The sequence below is a fragment of the Megachile rotundata genome, chromosome 1 (assembly GCF_050947335.1).
Source record: "Megachile rotundata isolate GNS110a chromosome 1, iyMegRotu1, whole genome shotgun sequence".
Classification (NCBI taxonomy): Eukaryota; Metazoa; Arthropoda; class Insecta; order Hymenoptera; family Megachilidae; genus Megachile; species Megachile rotundata.
In genome coordinates, this window is record NC_134983.1 from 7,087,700 (window position 1) to 7,113,116 (window position 25,417).

Consider the following 25,417-nt stretch of genomic DNA (forward strand, 5'->3'; position numbering starts at 1 on the left):
GATACCAAGGAAAATCAATTAGCCGGGCAAACTGTTTCGACTGTGGCTGTTTGCTCGCTCGAGAATCGCCAATGTATTTTCCTCCCGAAACCTGGATGCGTATCCTGCACGTAGGTAACGCACACAACGATCACGATCCGTGTGTGCGATGGTGTATGTATTTACTACGGTAAATCGAGGGGGTGGGCGCTGCGTTGCACATATTGGAACACCCTTGTAACTCTAATATCACTATGAACGCGTGTGATTACATGAAGGCACGCGTGAATATGCACACTGCCTGTAATGAGAATTCGAAATTGTTCGGGGAAATTGAAATCCTTCTAACACACGTATGACGGTTCACGATTTATGTGGGATTTGTTATTGGCAGGTTTTGTTTGTTTCTGAAATGTGATATGTGATTTGGGGAATATGAAATTGGGAATTTGGGGATTTGAGATTTTATAAGTGGAAATTAATATTGGTACAAGTGTATTTTATGTAGATAGTGTTAGACAGTTGTGGTACTTGTAAGTTATTCTGATTTATTTATTTGGTAGGAAAAATAGAAAAGTGATATTAACGGTGGTTTGTAAAGTAGTTTATAAAATATTAGGAAAATGGATGTAAGTTTTGCATGGATAGTTTTTTCTGAAAATAAATTTAATGGACAAGGTTGGTGAATTGCTCTTGGGTCCTAAATTCTAGATTTCCAAATTCTAGATAAATCTAGATCAAATAATAGATCTTCAAATATTATATAGTCAAATCCTAGATCTACAAATTCTGCATTTTTAAATCTTAGATTTCCAAATCTTATATCTCCAAATTCTAGATGATCAAATCCTAGATCTCCACATTATACATCCTCAAATCCTAGATTACCAAATTGTACATCTCCAAATTCTAGATCTCCACGTCCTATATCCTTAAATCTTAGATTACCAAGTCCCACATCTCCAAATTCTAGATCACTATATTCTAGATCTCCACATTCTATATTCTCAACTCTTAGATTACCAAATCCTATATCTCCAAATTCTAGATTACCAAATCCTACATCTCCAGATTCTAAATCTCCAAATCCTACATCCTCAAATCCTAGATCTCCAAATTCTGTATTGTCAAATCTTAGGTTCCCAAATCCTGTATCACCAAATCCTAGATCTCCAAATTCTAGATCACCTAGGTCTTCAAATCCTGGGTCTCCACATCCTACATCCTCAAATCCTAGATCTCTACATTCTATATTCTCAAGTGTTGGATTACCAAATGCTACATCTCCAAATTCTAGATCACCAAATCCTAGATCTCCACATCCTACATCCTCAAATCCTAGATCTCTACATTCTATATTCTCAAGTGTTGGATTACCAAATGCTACATCTCCAAATTCTAGATCATCAAATCTTAGATCTCCACATCCTACATCCTCGAATCCTAGATCTCCAAATTCTAGGTCACCAAATCCTAGATCTCCACATCCTACATCCTCGAATCCTAGATCTCCAAATTCTAGGTCACCAAATCCTAGATCTCCACATCCTACATCCTCGAATTCTAGATTCCCCAATCCTACATCTCTAAACCCCATAATCTCCACATCCCTAAATCCAAGATTCACAACTCGCATAATCTCAGAAACCTATTTCCTCAAATCCCCATATCCTCACATTCCCAAACCCCAAACTCCCTAAATTCCCAAATTCCACATCTATTCCCTGCACCCCAAAAATAAACGCCAAATAAATCCCAAGAGTTTCGTTCAAAAAGAATTAATTTAGTTATATATAATTAATTGATTGTGTCTCGTTACGAAACCAAATTTTCCAGCTATAGTCAAAGGCATTCAGAAAAAAGTGCGCACCCACTGCTTGAATCAATTCGAAACAATGTACAGCCAACTCTACAGCTACCTGTGTACACGTTACGGTTGTTGCCCTGAGGTTTGTATTTACACTTGATACAGTGTGTACAGCTTCCGGCAAAGCACACGCAATGTATCTCTACACTAACACGTACACGTGTCTATGCTTGCGGATAGACGCGTTGATTGATGATACACTCACGAGAGATATGTTCATCACACATGTATGTGAACGCAAAGTTTGATTCACGGATACATCATTTAAAACTGATGAAACTATCTTTTTGATTTTTATGCTTTGTTATAGGCATTTGTAGACAAAATCGTGTATGTACTTACTAGATACTGGATGTTGGTAAAAAATGACAGTTTTATCTTTTAAACTATAAACTTTATTCAAGATTCTGAAGGATATCTTGACTTAGATATTCTTGTACATTTCTACATGTTACTTGGTCTCTCTATAAAATAATAAACAATTTGACAAGTATAGTAAATTTGATGAAAGATTCTTTAGGGCCTAATGAACCTAGATCACATGACAGATTTATGTAATCTACCTGAATGAACGTCAAAAGACCAAAATTTTGATAAACTAATTGTCGTCGAAACAGAACGAATCGTTTATATTAGCCGTGACTTTTATAATGATCACTACCATCGGCAACAGTCTAACTCAGAATTGCCCGACACTTTAATGAGAACGAGATTGAATTACCCAGTTCTGCGCGAATTCTAAAATGATTCATTTAATTTGTGACGCCGGCGTCGCGACGCCGGAATGGCCTGGTTCCGTCAATCTTAGCGTCGCGCTTTAAATATACATATTATGCGATTGCTGGAAATAAAATATGCAGACCAGATGAATATTAAGTTCCGTTGACAGATACACTATGCCGATATGCATGAACTTCTGTCCAACCAACTGCTTCGAATGGATCGGTCAGGATCCTTCCATGCTTTTATTATGAACTTTAATCTACGTGAAATATTTAGAAATAATCTTTTGTAATGATCTTACATATTCTATAATCCTTTGTACTCGAAGATATTTTCGCTGTTGGCGGATAGCAACTGTTTCGGGTTGATTTTTTTTTAATTCTGAGCGGAAAGGAGTGGTTTACCTATGGGAGACTGTTCAGATATTATGAGCGTTAAAAGAAATATATTTGTAAGGTATTTTTGCTGACGGCAGAACTCTGATATTTTCTCATCGAAGAGTTTGATGAACTATTTCGAAGTTATTAATTGCCACTATTGTTTGTCTATTTTTATACATCACGTGCAGAGTATATTAGTTAAAGATTCACATATTTTTAAGTAACATTAGTTAAAAAATATTCATCGTTTTTCATCTCGTTTTATAAATAGAATGACCTTTCGTATGCAGAGGGATAATTCTGAATATGAAAAGTTTGACATATAAGAAAAATTACCGATATCAACTTATGAGTTGGCGCGTGAGGTCGACCCAAAGTGAAGGAAACTACAGTTACCCACTGTGAACACTTCCAGCGTTACTTTTTGGTAAATAAGAAGATTGATTGATTGATTTTTGTTGTTTGGACCTTGACTGCTATGGTCATTAGCCCAAATAAGAAAAATAATGACATTTTGGCAAATAAGAAGAAAAATGACCTAGTGTCAATAATAACATTTGGACAAATAAAAATAATAATAATGTTCTACCGTCGAAAATTCTTGTGAGTTGTTCATTTTTCTATTCTGATCATTTAAGGCCGTTGCTCTTCTAAACACTTCAGCCTCTTTACGCGCCAACTCATGGGTTAACATCGGTAGGTACTTAGATAAAATTGAAACGTGTCATTGTTCTTAAAATCATTTTCAATATTGTTGTAGTGACATATTATTATTATATCAACGAGAAATGATGATACTAGAAATATATCATCTATATTTTTGAAGACTGATAATTAAGAGACTTTCTATAATTAATTTTTGATGATTAATCAATATTGACAGTATTCAAGAAAATACTTTTTAGTGTATTATGTTAACTGATCCATATTAAAGCATAAATAATTAGACTTGTTTCTATTTTACTATTATTATTATTATTTCTATTTTAATATTATTGATGATTCATAGTATTTATACAATTATATGCGGAGGTAGTATTAGACATATTGAGGTTAGCCTGTATTTTTGGACAAAATTGAATTAATAGAAATTACATGATCGGTTTGAAAATGGATGTACATGCAAAAACATCAAGTATCAAAATGACTGATCTATTATTTTATTTAACGTTTTTCGGTTCATATTAGTATTGAATGTGTCTCGAATATTTTATGATTCGAAAGACTAACTTGGAGATATAAATAGTTAAATATGATCGATCAAAAATCATGAATTTATTCCCTTCATCATATTTATGAAAATTAATTTGCTATTACGTGGATAGAAGCGGTACGAAATAACAAAAATAATATAGTCATTAAAATCGACTGTAAAAATATCGATTTCTAAACTAAAATTTAGTTGGTTAAAAAGGATTAAGTAACAAGAAATATAATTTCTCACAACTTTTTACCAAATTAAAAATGATGAAATATCGAATATCCAGATCAGTCAATCTATTTTCGACGTCTCATTAATAATTACAAAACACAAACGAGGTATTTGGATAAACTCTTGAAAAAGTATTCATTGCCGGATGCTATTTTGCATTTGACATGTTAAATTCCAAGACGTCAATCACAGAAATCGAAATAGATTGTTTTCGCTTCCGTTTTGAAATATCAGTATACAGGAAGTCGCATTTTGTGACTCTTTTGAAAAACCATCTATAAATATGAGACTTGTACCGATTTTTAGTTTAATTCATAAGAAACTTTCCTTGAAATTCGAAACATAATTGAGAAGCAGAATAACTAGATAAATATCTTTGCAGACCATTTTATTTTATTTTCGGAAACTTAATATAATATAACATGGCAATGTACCGAAAATTATTATGTTGACATAATTCGAATTTCTACATTTTTTAATGAGTAAAACTGCTCTACAAATAAGTGGAAACTGCTATAGAATTTTTATTATAGACCATCAGTAGAAATTATGTTAGCCATAAAAAATATATTAATAAAATATTAAAATGCATACACTCTATTTCTATAACATAAATGATGTAAAAAAATATTTGGAGGAAATTTTGTGAGTGCATAAAGTATCGGTAGAAAGTCGAACGCTTAAAAATCGATAGTTTTCGTTTTGCAGAGTCGTATATTGGAAGATGCCTCCATTATGTGTAATTCCTGGTCACCAAGGCATAACGTAAGTACTATTACTATATACTCTTTTTACTCACAATCGCACTTATACTAGATCAAATTGAAATAAAAAAGGAATGTAGAAATTTTGGGGTTATACAATTTTGAAGATATAGAAATTTGAAAATGTGACCACTTGGAATAAATTGAGGAATACGAAGATTTAGGAATATTTGGGGTACGTAGTATATAAAGTGTGTATATGCGTGTAGATGTACATATATGTACATATGTACCGAATAGAGATATGTGGAAGTTTGAGGAACGTATAAGAGTTCTGACATGATTCTGTACAATTTGAAAGTACAAAAATTGTTATTTGGGAATATAGAAATGTGAAAATATGGAGCTCGACAAATATAAAAAGCTAATATCTAGAAATATGGGAAATGTGAGATACCCTGATTTTGGAACTCAAAGATGTGAAAACATGGAACTTGAAAAATATGGAAAATGTAAGATACCCTGATTTTGTGGGCCAATGATCAATCCTGATTTGGAACACAAAGATTTGACAATATGGAGCTAGAAAAATATAGAAAGGGGACATCAAGATTTGAAAGTACAAAAATTTGGAAACAGAAAAAATTTGAAGAGAATAGAAAGTTCGACGAAGTCTTGCAAATATAGAAATTAGGAAAACTAGAAAAATAATAAAATTCAAAAATACAGAGCCATGAGTGCTTACTGTAATAGATATGACTAGAATTACACTAAACTATGAAACTCTTAATAATTTAATAACAAGCATAAAATATTTCAGCAAAAGTACTTTTAGACATCGTGAGATCGTGATATAAGCATTCTGCCATCGTGTCAATAAATAAAATAAAATTTTAACGTACTTTAATTTATACGAGTGTGCAAAAATAAATCCATACGACGGTTTCCTTTTAATTATGAAACAAACACAAACAACAACTGCTCTGTGTTTTTCAACTTAAAATTGTAGTAAGCCCAACGTAAACTAAAGCTTGAAATATAAGCAGCCAAGGATAAGCGTTAATGAAAGTAAAAGAGAATAATGCCATATTCAGGAAAGCCGGTTAAGCTGGAAAAGCTGAGGCAGAGAAACGCGAGGACAGGTCGGGGAAAAAAGGGAAAAGAGAATAACTCCGAACACTGTTGCTTTATACCAAGTGCTCCATAATATTTATGCTTTATGAAGCCACGTAGTTATGGCGGCTTGGCTGACATAAACTGGCTAACTCGTGGTTACGATTATGGCCAGTGGTAAATTGATTATTTAGATATACGATCAGCTCATGCAAGATAGTTTGAGTACCATAAAAAGGAAACTATGCTCTTATACTATTTGCAGATGCAAATAGTTGCAACTATTTAGTAATTATTTGTGTTTTTTATGAGAGAAATACACGCTTAGAATTAACAAGTGCGATTGGCAGTAAACTTGGATTTAAATTTTGGGTTCAGAGTTTAAGAGATTGAACGTTATTTTTATTTTCTGATTTGGTACACTTTTCATGTGTATGTGTGCATCTTACAAAATTTTTTGTTTATATGCAATTGTCGATTTTATATGTGATATTGTTTCAAAATTCTTAGTGCTGATGGAGGCAATTTTTTGTTATCCTTAAATTTTCAAACTTACAGATTACAAGTTTTTAAATTTCTAAGCTTTTAAATTATCAAATTTGTTAAATTTCTAAATTTTCAAATTATTCAACTTCTAAAATCCTAAATTGCTAAATTATCAAATTATTCAACTTCAAAAACCCTAAATTGCTAAATTATCAAATTATTCAACTTCTGAAACCCTAAATTGCTAAACTATCAAATTCAACTTCTGTCTTTTCAATTTTCCTAAAATTTCAAAACTACAAAAATGTGTATTATTAAAACACAATGTTCAAACAAAAGATATATATAATTATAATAAACTGTTTAAACAACAAAATGTTAATATAAAATGTCTGAACAGAAAGAAAATACATATATCATTAAAATAAACAGTTTGAAGAAATATTATCAAAATAAACTGTTTGAATGAAAAATATGTATTATGAGCGTAAAATGTTTGCACAGAAAAAATGTCTGAACAGGGAGAAATATATATATTAATGAAAGAAACTGTTTGAACAAAAAAAGAATATATATTATTTAAATAAAATGACAAATATATATTATTAAAGTAAAATGTTTCTACAGAAATAGAGATATGCATATATTATTAAACTAAAACGTCTGGACGAAAAGGAATATATTATTAAATTGAACTGTTTGAACAAATGAATAATACATAATATTAAAATATTATTCTTGTTGAACAAAGGAAAATATATATTATTAAGATAAACTGCACAGAAGAGATATTAAAATAAACCATTTGATCGTCAAGAAAATGTATTTGAAGTGAAATGTCTGAACAGAAAAAAATAGTAAAATAAACTATTTAAATAGAAGATATTGTTAAAATACGCTATTTGAGTAAAAGGAAAGTTTATGTTATTACGCTAAAGTATTCAAACAAGAAGAAAAGAATTATTTGAACATAAAAAGTATATTATTAAAATAAACTATTTAAACAGCAGGAAAGGGTAAATTATTTAAATGACATAAAGGGGTATATTATTAGAATAAATTATTTAAACGACAGAAAGGGGTATATTGTTAAACTAAACTACTTAAATACCAGAAATAGATATATCATTAAAAATGAACAATTCAAACAACAGAAAACTATATACAATCAAACTGTTATAAAAGAAATAAAGTATGCACCACAAAAATAACAAGTATAAAAGAAAATTGCGTAATTAGCGAAAATTCAATTTCATGTCTGTGTTGTTCAATTTTGTTCTTCACCGTATATACGGTATTAGAGTTTCCATAGCTACTAGTTGAGCGATAATTTAAAATATGACCAGACGTTTCGTGATCCGCCATCATTAATAGATCGTTAACCTTGTTATCCAATAAACGACATCAATAATTTGCAGACGACGTCGAATGAACCCGCGGCGACTAGTTAAGTTTTGCGGCAGACGTCGCAGGAGAATTTTCAACCGATGGAAAATATCGAGCAAGATACAAATTTGGATCGTTTCTAAATCGATGGTGTCGGTGGGGTCGACTGCTGTCTGTGTCACAAGTGAAACCGAATTTGATCATGGCAGCAGAGCCGCGCGACGGAGTGAATATTCTCGCTACTCTAGACAGCAGCTACTCCGCCATGCAAGTGATAATTCGTACAGTCTGCTCATTTTCGTGTCAGATGTCAGATTTTCTGGAAGGATTTACTTATTCATGCGTCAGACTGCCTCGCAATGTAGGTTATCGGACGAAAATAACGTAATTGTCCCAATTTACGATATCCGTTGGTCGTCGGTCCAAGAACGGCTCTGCTTTTAGATTCGAGTTAACCGTAGTTTTAATCGCTGCTTCCATCCATTATGTATTTCCAGTTCGATTCGCGAGATATTAGCGGTTTTTACTTTCTTTCGCGAAACATTATGTTGTTATCTCATGCACAATTTCTATTTTTATTTGCAACTAATTTCTTAATTAGAAGAAATGTACTTACTTAGATGGCGTATATTCGTCAGTTTCCAATTTGAAAATTTTATAATTTATCTTGAGAATTTTTAGCATTCGGAATTTTTGCGTGTCATTAATTCTGAATGTCCGAATCATTACATTAGCAAGTTTTCTGGCTATTTTTAGATTATTTGCAAACTTTACCGTATTTTTGAATCATGAAATTTTAGAAGTTTTATGTTAAAATATGTTCGAATTACGGAATTAAAAAATTTTTAACGTATCATACGTTTAAATTACGAATTTTTAAATTATCAAACTCGTAAAAAACTCGTCGAAATATTTGGAAGTTCAGAAACTTAATTTGAAAAATTGGAAACTTGAAAACATTGAAAATTCGGTATCTTGCGAATTTAAAAAATTGAAAATTTGAACATGTACTAATTTGAAGAATTAAAAACCTAGAATCTTGACTATTAGAAAAATTGAAAATTTGAAAACGTACTAATTTGAAGAATTGAAAATCTAGAATCTTGACTATTTAAAGAATTGAGAATTTGAAAACGTATTAATTTGAAGAATTGAAAACCTAGAATATTGACTATTTAAAAAATTGAAAATTTGAAATCGTATTAACTTGAAGAACTGCAAACCTGGAATCTTGACTATTTAAAGAATTGAGAATTTGAAAACGTATTAATTTGAAGAATTGAAAACCTAGAATATTGACTATTTAAAAAATTGAAAATTTGAAATCGTATTAACTTGAAGAACTGCAAACCTGGAATCTTGACTTTTTAAAGAATTGAGAATTTGAAAACGTATTAATTTGAAGAATTGAACACCTAGAATCTTGATTATTTGAAAAATTGAAAATTTGAAATCGTATTAACTTGAAGAACTGCAAACCTGGAATCTTGACTTTTTAAAGAATTGGGAATTTGAAAACGTATTAATTTGAAGAATTGAAAACCTAGAATCTTGATTATTTGAAAAATTGAAAATTTGAAATCGTATTAATTTGAAGAATTGCAAACCTGGAATCTTGACTTTTTAAAAAATTGAGAATTTGAAAACGTATTAAGTTGAAGAATTGAAAACCTAGAATCTTGGCTATTTAAAAAATTGAAAATTTGAAACTTCTGTACCACAACCCTTGCCGCATTATACTCTTGTTAATCACTTTATACGTGTAGACAGGAGAACATTATGATTATTTAATTTTATTTCATTAATTGATCAATACCCAATTGATTCGTTAAAATTTCACACAACAGTTGCCTATTGCGTGACAAATTTTGATTTGAATATTTCGGTGACTGATGTATTGAAATCAATAAAACAAAAAGCATGTTCCTATTATATTTTTTATTCACCAGCGTTAAATTCTTGATCGCTGCTATTTTGAAGCTCGGACTTGTTTCCAATTGTTGAACCGTAATGGAAAACAGAATTGCACTCATTATATAGTCATGAATGTGTATGTTGCGTTCGATTGCATCGAACTGTACCCCGTTCACCTTAGCATTCGAATGTGTGTATTTCATTTATGCAGTTTAGTTCATTCTGACAATGGCGGTTTACCGTTTTTTCAATTCCGAAGATTTTGCATAATAGATAAAAGTGGATTGCATCATGGAATGACGGATTGAACGGTGAAAAATTTTGACGAATGTTTGGTGCGGTTGTTGCCGTACCTCTGTCAGTTACCGGAAAATTACGAAGATTATATTTCTCGTCGTACAACAATCGAAACGAGTCTCGATTGCCTTTCAGATGATTACGAAACTAGCTAATATTTCAACATTGTTTCACAAATACCGATGCTTGGAAATAAAATAAAAACTTCGTTTATTTCTGTGGTTATGTTAACATTTTTGATACTACAATTGCGGTGCGTTTAGCACTATAACTACAAATATGAATAAATGTTTTACAAGTTCCTTTTTTTAATATACAAAATTTAATGCAATTTTCTTTCATCTCCGTTCTTCAAAATATTTTATCAAAATAAAGAATTAATATATTCTCCTGCTGGTTTACTTATTATTTTTCATTTTTAATTTCGTAGTAAGTGTACATTGTTCACTAGTACGTTTACTGTTAAAACATGAGAAAATTGATATTGGTAATTTACAAAGTAAAATGGAATGTACAAAATGGCGAATGTTAATTTTTGCCTTTTTGGTAGTACAACTCGATATTTGTTGTTACGCCATCTTTTCATCGGTCGGTACTGCAGTTTACCGCAATAGTACGTATTATACCACTCACTATGTAGTCGCTGATTATATATACAGATTAAAACAATAGAAAAGTAAGACTTTGGCGTATGATACTTTGTTTTTAGCTAAAAACATATAATGTTTATAATCTTTTACTGCAATTATGTACAGATTGAGGCACCTATGATATCTTCAAATTTCTGTAATGAAAAAACTACAAAATTGTTCAAATTTACTAAACGAAATTTCCATAAAATCTGTTCAAATTTACTGAATAAAAATTCTGCAAATTTGCTGTTCAAATTCACTGCACCAAAATCCTATAAAATTTTTTGTTCAAATTTACAGTATGAAAGTACTGCAAAATTTATTGCCTAAATTCACCGTATAAAAGTTCTGTAGACTTTGTTGTTTAAACACATCATATAAAAACTGTATAAAATTTGTTACTCAAATTGAGTCTACGAAAATTGTGTAGAATTTGTTATTCAAATTCATTGTATGAAATTTGATATTTAAATCCAGCGTAATTTTATAAAATTTCTTCCTCTTTACTGTACAAAAATTTTATAAAATTTGTTGTCTAAATTCACTGTATACAAATTTTATAAAATTCATTGTTTAAATTCACTGTATACAAATTTTATAAAATTCATTGTTTAAATTCAGTGTATAAAAATGTTATAAAACTCATTGTTTAAATTCACTGTATAAAAATTTTATAAAATTCATTGTTCAAATTCACTGTAATCAAATTTTATAAAATTCATTGCTTAAATTGACTGTATAAAAATTGTATAAAATTCATTGTTTAAATTCACTGTATAAAAATTTTATAAAATTCATTGTTTAAATTCACTGTATACAAATTTTATAAAATTCATTGGTCAAATGTAATGTATAAGTTACTGCAACATACTTCAAAATATGTTAAAAATTCACTTTAGAAAAATTCAGTAAAATTCACAATTCAGATTCACCATAAAAAATGATTTACTTCAAATTGATGAGAAAGGTATATAGATTTATTCACCTAAATAAATTATGAATGTTTAAATTTGAAATATTCCACAGTAGTCAGGTTGATTTAGTAGATCGTATCATGCATTACGTTACGAGCTTAATCATTCCCGTTTTCTCGTGAACAAACCTCGAGTAGATAAATTACACAGACGGCTGTAGGGCGCGATAATTCAATTGTAATTGGCTAATCTTTAACGTTTCGGAGTTGGAAGAGGTGTTTAACGGGTGGGTTGGCCGCAGGCAGCTCGGAAAAATGACTCTATTAACCATGGGGACCTACCGAATACAGCTTGAAGGGGGACCCTGTAGAAACTTTGCTAAACAACTGCACGAGGTGCTAACTACAAGGCTAACAAGAGCAATTTGTATCCGTTGCTCGGCATTGCCGTCACTTTTCTCATCTCTGCCCTTTCTGGCTGGATTAAGTCCTGGAAAAACTACCCTATTGTCTACGGGGTGTCTTACGAATTAGAAACTGATGAAAATAACGGGAGGTTATAATAACTATTTGTTTAACATCAAAGAATCATGTTATTACTTTATAAGAGGGGAAATACTTTTCGAGATTGTCCATGGAAATTTTGGAAATTCGGGATTTGGAGAATTGGAAATTTCGTACTTAGAAAATTTGAGATTTGGGAAGTTGGGGATTTTGAATTTTTGGAAATTGAGAACTTTGAGATTTGTGGAAAGTATTGGAAATTTGGGGATTTAGGAATTTGCAAATTTGTCAAAAACATTGGTAATTTTTACATTTTGAGGATTTTGTGATTTTTGGAAAATATTCGAAATTTGGGAATTTTTGAATTTTGAGATTTGCAGAAAATATTCGAAATTTTGGCATTTGGGAATTAGGGGATTTAGGCATACGGAGATTTGGAAAAAATATTGGTAATTTGGATGCTTGGGAATTTGAAGATTTGTGGAAAATATTGGAAATTTGAGAATTTCTGAATTTTCAGATTTGTAGAAAATATCGTAAATTTTGGCACTTGAAAATTTGGGGATTTAAGAATTTTTAGATTTATAGAAAATATTGGAAATTTTAGTATTTGGGGATTTAGAAATTCGGAGTTTCGTATTTTCGAAGAAATCGATATTTCAAATTTGTATGTTCTTGAAATTTGAACATTTGGATATTTCAAAGTTCCTAAAATTTTGACATTGACGTCAAAATTGGGGTTGTTGAAAATTTCAAGTTTAAAACTGAAAATTTCGATTTTTCTATATACGTAAATGTCTAAATTTGCAGATTCATCATTTCGAAAATTCCAAAGTTTGCAAAGTTGTAAATTTATCAATTTGCTAATTTAGAAAACTGGAGATTTTTAAAGTTGAAACAGACGGAGTCAAATATAGAAATTTACAATCCAAAAATTTGTAAATCCATGAAGTTTAAATAATTGAAAATTTCAACAATCTGATTAAATTTATCAATTTACACATTCAGAAATTTGAAATCTAAAAATTTGAAAATTTCAGCAATAGATTATTTGCAAATCTAAAAATGTGAAAATTTAAAGATTCAAAAATTTGCATACATTACAATCAGTAATTCTTTATTTCCTAACTAAATAATTTCTATTACATTTTATTAATTCTACAATAACCAAAAAACATTTTTGCGCAAATCTTCTATACATTCACTATACCTTCATGTACAGACAAGCAATTCGCTAGAACAAATTGTCTTAAACTAGAAAGCTTTCTACTATTCTTCAAGAGAGAACGCAATTTAGAATTTATTGCCCTGTTAATTCTCGTTTAGGTAAAGCATTCGTCTGCATGAATAACTGTTTCCGCCACGTAATGAATGGGCTACGTACACTCCAGCTTTAAAAGCATGAAAGGTATTATAACGTGGACGCCGCTTTTCAATGTGATTTTTGCAGATTAAATTAAAGAAAATTTTAAATCTAATAAGATGGATAAAGATTATTTTTCACTTATTGTTACTCTTATTCTTTCACATTTTTCTTATATTTTCAACTTTAGTATTGGTACGCACTTTGCAGGGTTAAAAATAAATTTCAAGATTCAATAAGGGAATTCTTATTAGACGTTCATGAAATTTTATTTTTGAAGAAGAGGTGATAGCAATAGTCAGATTTACTTTTTGTAATGATTGAGAAATTGTTTAAATTGGAACATTAAAAGCGGTGAAATTTCACAGCCAATTAATTCTGGCGACTTCTTCTTGAAGTCTGGCTCGTTCAATAACTTGTAATTATATTCTTTGTGAGTTTTCTATATTCTCTATTCTTAATATGATAATATCATTATTTTGTCGAAAAAGTGCAGATGAAATTGTGGTTAAATGATACATTACGTTTCATCTCAACTACTAGGTACTTCTAATTTGCAATTTGTAATTTGGGAATTTAAAAAATTAAGATCGGGGAATTTAAATAAATGAGAAAATTAATTTGAAAAATTTGGGAATATGGAAATTTAAAAGTTTAGGTTTAGAGACATTTCGGAATTTGGTAATTTAGAAATGTAAAGATTTAGAAATTTAAGAATTCAGTGGTTTGAGAAGTATCACGGACATTCTGGACTTTCGAAGCTTGTTTAGGGATTTTAAAACGTCATTTTCAATCTTGGAAAATTGAAAGTATAATAATTTGAAAATTTGATACTTTAAAAATTCAAATGTTTGTAAATTCAGCATTTAAAAAATCCTTACGTTTGTAATTTTTAATGTTTAGAAATTTGGAGATTTATTATTAGATACCTATGAATGCACTTCACCCTTATTTGTTCTGACTTCTAACAACCTGTTAATATCTATTATATTGTAATTCCAAAGACTGTTGAAAAACAGACCTAATTCAAACACTTACAAACTCCATCTTTTTCAACGCACAGAAAGTTTAAAAAACGCAATATTATTTATTTAAAATAACAATATATTACAATGCATACATGTATTACTACAACCAACCCCGTGTAAAGAACATGTAAATGTTATAAATTTTATAAATGTAATACAAATGTACAGTATGTGAATGTCATAAATTTATGACAATATATCAAAGAGATATTTGTTTCTTTTTTTTCCTCCGAAAGTATTTCAAGGTATGTCGAATTGTACAGAGAAAATAATACGTCATTTACAGAATTAAAAACAGAATACCGAGTAAGCGGTAATTGCACGATAAAAAGGAAGAAAAGTACAGAGAGAGGAAGTTGGAAATTAGAAAAGAGCAACGGTAGTTCAGCAACCTACAGACAAGGCAGTATGTACACGTACTCGACGAAGACACGAGGAGTTCATAAATAATCGAAGCGTTGAAGCACGGCGGCGGTTTTCACATGAAATATTGATCGGCCGATGCGGACATTACAGTTTATAATGAAACAAGTGGATAGCGAATCGTTTTTACCTTCTCCTTTCTGAACGAAACTGTTCATGCTTCAATAAATATCGCGATAAATACGTTCTTTTACGTTATTAATTAAAAACTCTTATTTAATATAAAATGTATGGATAAATACGTTTAATGATTCATGAATACAAAATATCTGGGTTCAACAAAATTATGTATAATTTTTATGCGTGTAGTATTGTTCCCCTTAATAAGTTTAACAATGTAGACTGCTACTGGTAATCGTCACAAATAACTAAATGAAACTTTATTTTGAATTGTATTATTGTATCACAAAATATGTTAAATGCGTATATTTTGGGGAGACATTTATTTAGTATTTACTCTTAATGTTTCTTAGTGGTAATTATGTAACTGCATGATATTTAAAAAATTAAAAACTGTGATTGGATTTGGTGATTATGCAGAATAGGGGTGTAATCTTTGAGTTTGAGGACCCTGAAAGTTGTCATTTGATCTGTCGCTTATTTTGTTAGAAATTTAATATTATAATTTTTAATAATTTTGTTAGATATAAATGTTTGCACAATAAGAAAGTATTAAATATTATAAAAATTGTTTACTAGATTTATTGAAAGTGAAATCACGATTTTCTGTGATTTTATGATGGAGCTCAAAGAGCAATGATATCATAAAGATACATTGTATGTTTACATATGTATCTTATAGATTTGAGATTATGTATTAGAGCCAAGAAATTAATATCAAAATATTTTGTCAAAGATCGAAAATATTAAATACTACACTATGATTGATAAGGAAAATGTATTTGACAATTTTGCTACTATATTTCTGTAACAATATTGGAATAGTTATTGTATAATGCGTAGAATCCTTCAATATTAAAATAAGTATCGTATAAAAATACAAGTTCAGCATAGTAACTCTCAAAATCGTACAGTTAAAATTCCAACACTCTATAATTTTAAAATCCGTAAATCCCACATTCCCTAATATCCAAATTCTTCAAATGTTCCATGCAGCAAGTGGTAGAGTTCTCTCTCCCTACATCGCCATTTTTTCCCTAAAATCGCCTACCGTATTCCGTCGCATTGAGGTAACACAAAAATTATTAATATATGAAATCTTAGGAATTTTATTATATTCCGTGCTAATTTCTTCTACGAATCATAAATTCTGTGTTATACAATTTTCTATGTTTTCAAAGCATAAAGTCTGATTTTCGAACTGTTACTGTTTCACTTTCATATCGATACATTTCTGTTTAATCTTCACACAACATTTCTTCATTACATCATTTTCATTTACGAATTGAAGCTTTCTGGTTCGACGAAATAACACCTGTGATATCCTGTCCATAAATATAATATGTAATTCCAAAGCAAAATGTTTCGATAAGTTGTACAAACGAATGGACGCGAATCGAGTGAAAAACAGTGTTCAATTTTACATGAATTACAGGATATTTCGAAAACGTTTAATGTTTGACTTACACTGTTTTCCATTACCGGATGAGAAACGATTCGACGATGGGAATTGATTGCAACGGATTCATACAATTTTGATGAAACCCTATGCCACAGAGGATTCCGGTTAAATTGTTTTGACAATGAATCTACCTTTATTGATATTTAATAAAGCAACGGACACATTTTCCTAGTGATGCCAAGGAGAGAAATCGATACTGCTGTTTCGGGCCGTTCTATTTTTGAAGATCGTCACCGGGGAACCGAGACTGATTAACACTTTAAAAAAGCTTGCGGTCTGTATCAACAAAAATTACACTGTAATATTTCACACCTTTTAATTGTGTTAAATAGATGATATCCACAAAAGTTCGAATTCGGTAACAAAATTTTCTTCAACTCATTATTAAACTTTTGTTTTAGTCGACACTAGCAAAACCCAGCAGACGTTGCCCTGTCTGTCCATATTTATTGACCACCGTACACATAAAAATGGATTATCTGCATGTAACCTAGAATCTATAATTCGCTGTAGAAAGATGTTGAAAAATGAAAGATAGTTTGTACTGATGAGATTTCATTGTTTGTGTTGGTATAAGTTGGTGATATTCATTTCTTGATTAAGAATTCGCTCTGCAGTTGAACTAACTTAAAGTCTATTTTTTGTAGGATTATCGAGAACCACCTCAGGTACATACCCACCAAATTATGTCTGTCTATGATTATTATGTACCGAATTATTTCATTTTTATTGGTTTGCTACGCCTCTTTTTGCCCCGCCCATTTTTTATATACATAAAAACCTTATCCATGGAAAAATACATGTGTGCCAACTTTCAGCGTGATTGGTTAAACGATGTCGAAGTCTATTTATTTCATACAAACTTCCATTTTTATATATGTATAATTTCAAGTCAAGGGGTCAAAAATGAGGGATATTGAGGATATCTGGGAACCGAATTGAGTATTGTTTTTGGGGATGTTTGGAATTACTGACGGAAAATACTCCATACAGTCCTTGTTTATTTTATATTGTTTTAGTTAAGACAGGCAAATATTCGATTACCAGAAATGTGCAAAATACTTCGACAAATAATTTCACAATTTCATACTAATATCAAATACTTTCACAATCTTAAATGATGTTAAATAATCTTAAATGAAAAAAACTTAATAACAAAAGCGTGTAATGAACGTTGCACCAGATCGATTGAAGGTTCAAAATTGATATACACAAATAGAATAACGTTGGTTAGAAAGAAACTAAAACATAACGTATTGATTCCGTACTTGTAACCGAACATCTAACTATATGCTCTGTTTTAAAAAAGTTTGAAATAACATTATATTATAGTTGTTTCTATTTTTCTCGTATAATGTAACGATGTTCCTTGCACGGCAGCCGAACCTTGCAATGTGCTGCGTGTGACAGATGCAGTTGACGCGAAATGTCCCATATAATATCGATTGCCACGGTATAGAAGTATACGTGAACAAAACGAAACCATAAATTTGCTTTCCAACTGATATTCACGTGTCACCCGAAAGAAAGTTGCGTTAACCCTTTCATGTTTCGTTGTTCCATTATTCTCGGCCATTACCGACGCAAGGTTTCCGAAACTAAAACTGTTTTACTGAAATTCTTTGATGGATTTCAGGAAATATTTTGAGTAATACAACTCATATTTTATAGGGTAGATCAAGGTAGATGTATTTTCAGTTTTAAGTTATTGTAATTTTTGTTCAAGTTAAATACATAATCTGTGGATCCTTCTTTTTATGTATTATAACTAAAAATTTCAAAATATGAAATAAATTAGTGAGTATGAAATACATTGCAAAATGTTTGGTCAAATCAAAATGTGTTTACCTCAACATGGAGTAAGTTGATGCTTGTGAGGCATACATGTAAAATATTTTACTTTAACATTTTAATAATTATTTCGAATTTTTGTATCTTTAGTAAAGTCATATTTAATTTCTGAAGAACGCAAAATACGTTCCTGCGACTTACATTTTAAATTATCCCTTGAAGTTTATTATTTTTGATGCTTTTAATAGGCCATTTTAGTTTTTCAATTCTATGCCATATTCTATACATTAAAATGTTAGGTTATGATCTCAAAAAAATCAACAATTAATGAAATATTCTTAAGATGAAAGTGAAATTATTACATGTATCTTATAATTTTTTGTCAAGAATGTTTACAAGATTTATGTGAGAGCACATATGCAGTTCCATTACGAAAATATTTACAAATTTTGTTATATGCGACTGTATTTATTTGTGCAACTGCAGATCGACGTTTCGCAAAATTCTAAATAAAAAAGCATTTAGATCAATGGTTTTTTCTAACACCAGTAATGTCAAACATTATCAATATATCAATAATATTTGAGGTAGTGATAGTTATTGGATCACCCTGTAATTCGATAATTAACACGTTGCTGCCACGTGACTCGCCGACGGATCACGCAATGTCGGTTCCACGCCATAATGCTGTGTCATACACTTCCTGGATGTCACATTATGTCTTTTATCATACTCTAATCGTCGCATCAATCAAATGTAAACTATTTCGAAATTTTTTGAAATATTTCTAAAACTGAAATTGTGCTGAAATTATATCTTAGCGGTGTCAAAATTCAGATACAAGACTGTAGAGTCTAAAATTTGGAGCTTTAGCAGGTGAATCATGTATTGGAGAATTGGAAAAAGCTGCTAATTAATTATAGTGAAATGGTTTAGAAACACAATTTTATAGGTGGTCAATTTTTAAATTTGTAAATTGCAATTAATGTTAATTTGTAAGTTTTAAGTTATAGTGCATGGAATCCTGTACTAGAGGATTGCAAGAATGAGTTTTTATTAATTATAGCAAAAAGGTTGAAATTAAAGCACTTGTCAGTTTATAAGTGGTCGATTTTCAAATTTGTAAATAGCAATTAATGTAGCAATGTATATTATACGTAATAGTGCACTAAAAATATGGTAATACTTGTAAACAAATTATAACTAATATCTAATAGCTAATAATAATATCTAATGTTACTGTTACCGTACTGGTTACTATTGACTGTTACTATTACTTTATTACTTACTTCACTACTTGTAGCTAATAACTGAATACATTTTATTTTTTTTATTAATTTATTGATAATTTTTATGAATCTGATCTATTTATTCATGAAATGAATTTACGAGATTATACCATTGAAGGTATTTCAATTACTGTTACCTTTAAATGGTTTTTGACAGACGAAGTATGCTGGACCCTATGATCGTCCAACGTTAGTAGCTCTTCAACCCTAAAATGGACAGTATCCCCAGCTACATTTGACAAGCAAACGAATGTGATTAGCAAATCTCATAGGTCACGCGTAGCCCCTTCTCAAACAGAATTAATCCAACACCGTAGTTCACTGACCATAGTTTTCACGTTAACTTGCGTAATAATTACCTTAATCTTTCATTCAAACATATAATACAAACCTAAAGATCTTGTTGCAATTTGATCATTATTAAAATGCCATCACTAAGTGTATTATAACAATCACATATAATTATTAATTATTAAGTTTATTGCTCTCATTTTCTGAATTTTATAAACAAAATAAGATACGATCCAAAATTTCTATTAGCAAATGGTCTCCACATAGCTCAAAATCTAAGAAAAGTGAATGCAAGTACACATATATCTGTCTGAACCCTATTTTCAGAACATCGATCTCGCTACGTTGATTCTCCATGTTTGATTATTTCGAAACGAGTTGTACTCGAAATTTTTTACAAACTCCATCCCCAAAACAAAATAAGAAATACATATACGTTGACCGCAGTTTTAAGTGTACTACATAAAACCGTTTCCATGACCTATCAAACCACATTCCTCTTTTAGAATCTGTCACTAACTTAATTTAACTATGTCACCTACACGTATCTTTTTCTGGATCATCCTTTAATTCCAGCCGGACCAACTTCCGTGACATTCAATGATATCAACGACGTAACGAGATATTCTTGAAGCGATTTAAACTCGTTTTGAAAAGACGTTTCTTTGAGAATTTCGTTGTATCAGCTTCACGTACGATCTTTGATCCTTCAATCAGTGTCACGAGTCGCTTTTAACGTTGCAGGGTGACTTATTCGGGGGCTTGAACAGCGGTCTACAAGACGGCTTACTTTCGAGGGCGGAGGCTTTAGCTGCGGATTTAGGAAAACACAACGCAGGCACCCCAATGCCTTTGAAGCACGACCCTGTTTCCGTTTATCACCATGGAGCCCACATGCCAGCCCCGCATCCAAATAACCGGCCACATCATCAGGTACATTCACACCTCTTTGTGAGTCTACATTTTTACCATACTAATCTTGTATAAATGTTTCTAGCAAGTTTTTATGAGTCAAGAAATGGACCACCTTAACCAGTTTAACAAATGTTTGGTAATTTATTCTTACGCGATTAAAATAGTTTTGAAATTTGGTTATTAAGGCAAGATGTTTGTGAGAGAGTTTGAACATTTTTTAGATAGTTTAACAGATTTATTCTTACTAGATTAAAATACTTCTTTTGATCAAAATTTGTTTATGAAGGCAAGACATTTGTGAGAAAGTTTAAACGTTCTTTAGACAGTTTAACAAATGTTTGGAAATTTATTCTTACGGGATAAAAATATTTCTTTTGATCAAAATTTGTTTATGAAGACAAAAAATTTGTGAGAAAGTTTGAACGTTCTTTATACAGTGCTGTCCGAAGTAATTATAGAGAATAAGCTGACTAATTTAATTATGCAGAATGATTTGATTCTGATCTTGAAATCTTTTGAAGCCTTCAAATATTTGACATTAGACTACTTCATCAAAGTCATAATTTTGAACAATTTTTTCCTGTACATGTAGTAGAACATGGTCTTTTTGGATATTCGTCAGAAAATACTTTAAAATTGTATTACGGACAGTATTTTTTGTTTAGTAGAGTGTTATATAGATATGTCTTGTTTATGTATCTTGAAATTATCAACTGTGGTAGTATATTCATTATGAAAGTAAACATTTCTTGTATACCATGAATAACACAGGGTTTATATATGTATGTGTACATTTCTGATTTAGATTGCACTAATCATGCAATGCAATGACAATTGCATTTACACGATAAGAGGACGAGTTTGTATAGTGTTTTGTTACAATAAATATAAAAATTACGCAGTTAAGATAAATTTTGTGGTTAACATATTTTTGTAAATATTTTGAAGATAGTATGACTGCTATATGTGTAGGAAAGAATTGTTCAGAATTATGATCCTGCTAATATATTTTAAGGTTACTCAAGAGGTGGTTTCCTAATTTTGTATCTGGATATGTGATCACTATTCAGAACCGTGGTTAGCAGATTTCAATTATTTGTTATTATTATTGTACTTTGTTTTAGTTATACTATTCTTTTATAATTATTTTTATTAAGAAATTACTGAAAGAACATGACTGTAAAATTGCAATACTTCAAATTGCATAATACTTCATCAATAAAGTATTATGATTAGGTATTGTTGAAATAAAATATTTTAAAAGCAATTACTTAAACTTCATATAAAATGGAGTCATGTACTTTTCCTATATTATTGTTGAAATAAAGGTAAGTAGGTATAAAGTAAATTATACAAAAATTGTTACATTTCTCATTATTTATTAATTTTTTATAAAAAATAATATTTTTATATATTATATTCGTTGCTTCTTCAACTTCATTCCTGTTTTTCATTGCTAACTCAGTTTTACCTATTTTATCTTCTAATTTTCTTCTTGCTTCCGTCTTTATTTATTCTCATTTTATTCTTTTTATTTATTAAGTGCCTTTGTCGCAGTTTAATTTAAGATGTACGTACACATTACGTCACTGACATTAAAAGCTTTCACTTTTTCTATTAAATATTACTTGCTCAACTTAAAAATAATAGGAGAGTTAATATAATTGTCATGTTTCATATTTCTATGCCATGAATTTCAATATTTGATTAAAGCATTATTTTAATGATATAATAAAAATCTGAAAAAAATATAAATTTTTATACTCAAATGTTTGTAATAGTAATGTAATATTTTCAATATTTTTCTATATTTTCTGATTTGAGTCTGTTTCGAGTTTCACAAATTGGTGTTATTAACTTTGCGGTCATATAAGTCGACACATTTGTTGTCATGTATCGCTGTATAAATATTTGTCATCCATTTTTCTTGTAATAGAAATACAATAAAAAAATGTTTAGATTCACATATTTTTTACTTCCAGTTTTTTGCACATTTATTTGTTTTTATTTACAAAGTGTTCTTAGTATGTATATAATTAGATATGACAGTGGCATATGATTTTATTATATTTCAATCCTAAATTATTGCTTTATACAAATAATATTCATACAGTAAAACTCCCTAGGGAAAACTCCCTAGAATGTATAAAACAGGCTAATTTTTGGTTCACAAATTTTTAAATTTACACATTTCATACTTTTTTAATTTATAAACCTTTAGAGTTCTGAGAACTTTAGAAACTACAATTTGGAATTTTTAAGAAATTCGTAAATTTAACGATGTGAAAAGGAGAAAATTTGATACTTTATAAATTTGAAAATTTGGGACTTTGGGGATTTAAAATTTTGAGAACTTGATGATGTGATAATGTTGAAGTTTAATAAGTTTAAAAATTCCAGTAATAAGAATATAAGATTTCAAATAATTGATGTAATTAGAATTTTGAGAATTTAAAAATTTGATTACTTGATATTTAAAAACTTTTAAATTTGAAAAGTTTGAGAATTTTTAAATTCAATAAATTTAGAAAGTTTGCGAATTTTTAGAACTGTAAACATATGTAAAGTTTGAAGTTTGTGTTCGAAAATTTGGAACTTGAAAATTTAATAACACTGCAAATTCTGAGAAGTTTAAGAACACTGAAGTTTAAAAATTTAGAAGACTACAAAGCTTTAACAATGTTTAAAAAAATTTTAATTAGAAGAAAGTGTTTTTATTACAATTCCCAAAAGTTCAATATTTCTATAACTGGTCAAGGTAGTCCATCTCTTTATTAAAATTTTAACAAATAGATTTGATCACAAGAGAGATTCGCACAAATACAATATCTGATTACTTGCAATTTTATGAATACTTATACATCCATATTTTTAAGATAAATAACTTCTTTACCTACATGTACCCTGCGATATTTTCATAATATGTATATGAACATAATTATACATATTGATTTTGTTTTTTTAAATGTACTACTGATGTCACTTTCAATTATATTGACGTTTAAGTATTCTGTCAAGGACGATATTTTAAATATATTTGCATACAAAGTTTAACATTTAAAACAGGATACCTAAATATCTTGCTTACTTTTGAGCTTAGAAAGAAATGCATTGTATTAAACTTACTTGAAATTTTGTTTATTTCTAAAGTTGTTGTCTAATCTTAATTTCTAAAGTTACGCAATCTTTGCTTATTTTGCGTTTTCCATTTGCATACATATAAAGTATTTTAATACGAATATAATGACCTCTTATAAGGGTCATTCAAGTACAAAAAAATGACCTAACAGTACTCCTCAAGAACTGTGCTCAGTTCTTGGCACACCGTCTTCTAATTACTCACAACAATCACCCAGAATAGAAGTAAAATATATTTTAAGAACAATACAATCGGAGGTAACAGTAATCTGCATATTAACTCTTTTTTACATTGTGAACTTTTTACGTATTTATGTTATTAACTGTGCTTATTATTTTACTATGTACATTATTTTGATAATTTGATTTAATACTTAGCATAATTTTGTTTAGTACTTGTTCGCGCTTGAATACTCGATAGTGGCACTTTCGATAGAAAGAAAGGACGATAACGTTTGAAAAGAGTGGACTATATTATTATTTACTCTTGTGCATGAATTATTCAAGGACAACAAGAAACTCTGTGTCTGACTGTTGGAATACCACTAGCTGTGGCTGCTAAAAATCCTCTGTTCGCCAAAAAATCTAAATTCGAAGAAGTAAACTCCTCGGAAACGTCCCTCCCAGGCCCTAATAATTCGAACGTAAAGGTGGGGTTGAAAATTCTCCTGATTTTTTGCCATGTGGCAAGTAACGGTAAAATGTGCATAGTTTGGTATTTTCAAGGCATGCCACATGGTTTATAACACATGGTTTATTTCGGCTCAACTACACAGTATGTCGGAAAAGTAACGGGACTTTTTAAATTTAAGGAAAACTACTAGTGCCTTCTATTAAAACAATATGCTATCTGAAAACAGTATTCTGCCCCAAGAAACCAAACAATCATTATTGGAATCGAGCAACGAATTGTAAACTTATAGCTTTTAATGCGACAGGACCTTTCGTCACCGTGTCACAAAATCACAGGCAAACACAACAAATCGCTCGCGTTGAATATTGTGAGGATCTTATCAAAACAGCCAAACAAAACTGTACATTCCTGGAATCAATTGTAACTGGTGATGAGACTTGGTGCTTCAAGTATGACCCTCGGACAAAGCGCCAAAGTGCTACGTGGAAATCTCTAGGTTCTCCAAAATAAAAAAAATTGCGATTCCAGAAGTCTCGAGAGAACACAATGTTAATTTGCTTTTACGATTCTAAAGGAATTATACTTCGGGAATTCGTTCCACAGGGACAAAATGTTAATGGCGAATAATATCTG

General features: G+C 30.1%; 1 protein-coding gene across 1 annotated transcript in view; it reads left to right on the forward strand.

Annotated features, from left to right (window-relative positions):
- The window catches only part of acj6 (abnormal chemosensory protein 6), an 84,777-nt gene that overhangs the window by 50,746 nt on the left and 8,614 nt on the right, over nt 1-25,417 (forward strand). The window contains exons 2-3 of the mRNA XM_076531101.1: nt 5,090-5,146; nt 20,842-21,030. Coding sequence (XP_076387216.1) covers nt 5,090-5,146; nt 20,842-21,030 — 246 coding nt within the window. The remainder of the gene's footprint in view (nt 1-5,089; nt 5,147-20,841; nt 21,031-25,417) is intronic.